Source organism: Aphis gossypii, unplaced genomic scaffold (assembly GCF_020184175.1).
Source record: "Aphis gossypii isolate Hap1 unplaced genomic scaffold, ASM2018417v2 Contig00593, whole genome shotgun sequence".
In the NCBI taxonomy this organism is placed as follows: Eukaryota; Metazoa; Arthropoda; class Insecta; order Hemiptera; family Aphididae; genus Aphis; species Aphis gossypii.
This window is the reverse complement of record NW_026083184.1, coordinates 17,440-21,220: the sequence shown is the minus strand read 5'-3', so window position 1 is coordinate 21,220 and position 3,781 is coordinate 17,440. Positions and strand designations below refer to the sequence as shown.

At 26.4% G+C, this 3,781-nt stretch overlaps 1 protein-coding gene across 1 annotated transcript; it reads right to left on the bottom strand.

Annotated features, from left to right (window-relative positions):
* Positions 1-957: 957 nt before the first annotated feature.
* On the bottom strand, positions 958-2,600 carry LOC126554756 (uncharacterized). The gene is made up of 5 exons (XM_050209793.1): positions 2,385-2,600; positions 2,256-2,318; positions 2,067-2,186; positions 1,561-1,738; positions 958-1,499 (listed from the first exon to the last, which is right to left on the bottom strand). Exons 1-5 carry the CDS (start codon positions 2,598-2,600, stop codon positions 958-960), a joined length of 1,119 nt encoding a protein of 372 aa, XP_050065750.1.
* Positions 2,601-3,781: the final 1,181 nt, after the last annotated feature.

Below are 3,781 nucleotides of genomic sequence, written 5' to 3'. Positions count from 1 at the left end.
CATTAATCCTTTGCATGGTCCCCATGTTATTTTTAATATATAATTTTTTATTTCATTTAAATCTTTTATTCTTTGGTTAATGTTTGTAGATCTTAATGAACTTTTATTATCAACACCATGCGGATTTCTGGAATTGAGAATATCAAACCATCTGTCAATTGTTCGTATGAACTGAGTAGTTGCCTCGCTGTCTTCAAATCCTTTCATATTAAGGCTTCTACAAAAGTCGATAGCATTTGCAACACTCGAGCTTAAAGTTTGGGCTGCTATATTCACTTTCATTGGTGATAGTTTCCATTCCAAATGTCTCCTCCTCAACTTATTACCAGCATGAAGTTCTTCATTTTCTTGTCAAGTAACAAGTTTTTCAATGTATCCCCAGTCAATTTTGTTATTATCCCCATCATAAATCACACGCATTGAAGACCAAGCATTTCTTACTAACTTCAAAGCATGGCAAGGGTCTATTATGCAGTGAACTAATTTTTTTGGGTCATTTGGATGTGGAAAAAATGTTATCATGTTTGTGGTTGATAAATTAGCTCCTAATGTGTGGGCCATAGAAAAATGAGATGCAGGACCATCAAAAGTGAAAGATGGAACTTGAATAGCTGAAAAGTAAAATATTAAAATTGGAGCTTTTTTTTATTTATTTATAAAATTTATAAAAAAACTTACCAATTTCATAAAGTTTTTTTAAAGCTTCTAATATTAATTTTCCTTTGTCTTTTCCATTTAGACCTTTATGAAAAGAATAGCCTATTGGAACTTTCCATGAAGAATCAAGGGCAACTACTAAAATAACCAAGACTTGAAAAACTGCTCTAAGTACAGGATCACTTGATGTACTGCAATTAACGATACTACTAAAACCGTGTAATTTTTTCCATCCCACTCAATTTGTCGTTTTATATGCATTTCGTCAAATATCATTGAGCAGTATAAATTTTTACCATTCTATCTATACTCTAGAGATTTATATTTGAGAGCAGTAAATGATTGTTCTGTGAATCCTTCTTCTACTTTAATTTCGTGGTACCGTGATCTTAGAGTTGCTGCATGAGGAATGCTTAAACCAAATTGTTCTCTGACAAAATTATACGCTTTGGATGAGTAAAAATTTAAAGTTAGAGCAAAAGCTCTTAATGATGGCGAATAACATTTTCTCTCCCCCTTTTTATATCTGTTAAATATCTCTGACATTGCTGTTGGGAATGTATGTTCATGATAGGATGTTAATTTTTCTTGAACACCACATTTCCTTTTTAGATTACTTAATAACAATTTAATTTTTTTAATCACTTTTATTTGACGTCTACACTTTTGTACCATTCTCCTTGACTTAGTTTGACTAATTTTTATATTTTTGGAGTTTTTAATTTTGTGTTTAATCAACTTTGAAAGAGATGATATATATGAATGGTCAAGAATAAACGCACGTCTTGCTAGTGACTTTGGAGTTAATGTAGAAAAATTTTCATTACATGTATCCGACAGTGCTATAAATTAATTAAAAAGATAATAATTAAACCTATAAGGCTATATTAATTTGAAACATACTCATCAATTGTTTATTTGAGTTGGGGTTTTTATTATTTTCACAAGGACAAGACAAAGGTAGCTTACTTTCTTTTTCTTTTATTTCAGCTAGTTTTTTAGTATAATATTCTTTGGCTCTCAAAATATCATGTCTTTTACTACAATAAACACAAGAGGTTTCTGGATTTCTAACCAAAGGCTGTTAAACATAATAAATAATAATTATTTATTTAAAGTGTATTATGTTACTACATTTTTATTTCTTAATTATCGTATAAAATAATTATTTATAATTTATAAAATATCATGTAAAAACAAGTTTTACCACACCACCTAATATATAATATATTATAAGTAGTATGTGTATTTTATATATTTTTTTATTTAAACAGACAATATCTCCCTTATTTTTTAAATAAAAAATATTCTGGGGTATGTTGTACTAAAGCTGAACTACTAAATATAATTTATTATGTATACTTTTAACTTAGTGCTTATTTAATGTTATGTCTTATGTGGTTTATTACTTGAGGAAATAAAATTTTTGGAGTTATTGGTAAATTTTCATTACAAATACTGTTATTTATTTCATTTCTATCCAATGCCAAACTTTCATCACTGATACCATCATTATTCAATTTGATTTCCTAAACAAATTATTTCAAACTTAAGTAAAGATCCACAAGATTCAAAATATCTGATGGATATATTTTTACCTCAACATCAAATGTTAATTCCATATTATTATGCTCATGTTCTTCATTTACTACTTCAATTACCTATATATGTAGGTAATATTATTGAAATAATTGTTGTTATACATTTTTAAATAAATTGTTTAGTACCGGCAAAAACAAACTGGGCACAGCAGACAATTTCAATTTCCTTACATTAACATTAATTCCGTTGTGATCAAAATCACAACTTTTAAAATGTTTTTCGCAAACAAAGTAATTTTTATTACTAGTTTCGTTGATGCCAATTACATTCAACCATTGTTCTGACCGTATAAAATTATGAAATGGAACTCTAAATAATTTTATATAAGCACATAATACCATTTAAAAGTGTGAACTTTACCAAATTATATTTATTTTAGTTTCATGTACATAATTGTCGAGATATAATAATTTTAAGTTAAAATCTCTTAATAAATAAAAAAAAAAAAAAAAAAAAAAAACAATAATAAAAAATATTTAATTGAAGTACTTACTTGAACAAACCCAGGCTTTCGAATCATAATTTTGACAAATAAATATTATAATTTATGCAACAAATGTAATGTAAATAATATAATTTATGTAGTAAATGTAATTTAAATAATTTAATATAAATGTACTTTATTTCACTGTACTATTAACCATAACAAATTACAAGTGCAAAATAAAATTCAAATACTATAAAGTATTAAGTACTATATTTTATTAAAATATGACAAAGAATAATGGAGATTGGACAATTATGCGAATTCCAACAAAAGAGTTTAACTTTCAGGAATTGCATTTTCGGAGAAGAATAAATCATTTCTACAAATTTCCTCTTAAGGGTAATTTTGAAATTAGGCGGTAACATTATTTCAAAATTTAGCGCTGATAATTGATAAGATAAATTGTTTATTCCATGAGAGGACTGCATATGGCGGCCCACTATGGTGATACGGTTTTTTTCTCTCAATGCGCGTTCCATAGTATACAGTTCAGTGGTTTCATATCAGTCAACTTTTGATACCGTATATTCATTAATTAGAGCAGACATCAATATTCTACCATCATGTTAGCGAAATGATTTTACTAATCAGTATATTCAAAATTTTGACTTTAGCATGTGTTGTATACAGAACGATGATTCTTGTTTTATAAGTGAAATACTTCAATTCCTCAATAATTCACTATCAAATATGATATTATACGATTTAATGACAATTTAAAATACAATTTGTATTGAACTTTATACCATTATAATTTTTATAATTACTCTAAGAATTGATTTCAATATTATAGTAAAAAAATAAGATTAATTATTTTTTTATAAATTTTAATAATTGTATTAAATGTTATAATTTATATTATCAATAAATAGTTTTCACATTATAATATATTTACATTTTATTTTTTGTTGTTTCTTACAATCTTTCGTTTTGAGTCTGATGAACATCGATTCAAAATTGCACGAATAAGTTCGTTTATTTTATTCGAGATTTCATTATCAGCAGGATAGGTATTGCACACGGACTAAGATATAC

Coding starts and splice junctions, on each gene's coding strand:
- LOC126554756 (XM_050209793.1), bottom strand. CDS start 2,600: ATGGTATTATGTGCTTATATAAAATTATTTAGAGTTCCATTTCATAAT. Junction 2,319..2,384: donor TGCCCAGTTTGTTTTTGCCG/GTACTAAACAAT, acceptor CTACATATATAG/GTAATTGAAGTAGTAAATGA. Junction 1,739..2,066: donor CAAAAATTTTATTTCCTCAA/GTAATAAACCAC, acceptor TATGTTTAACAG/CCTTTGGTTAGAAATCCAGA.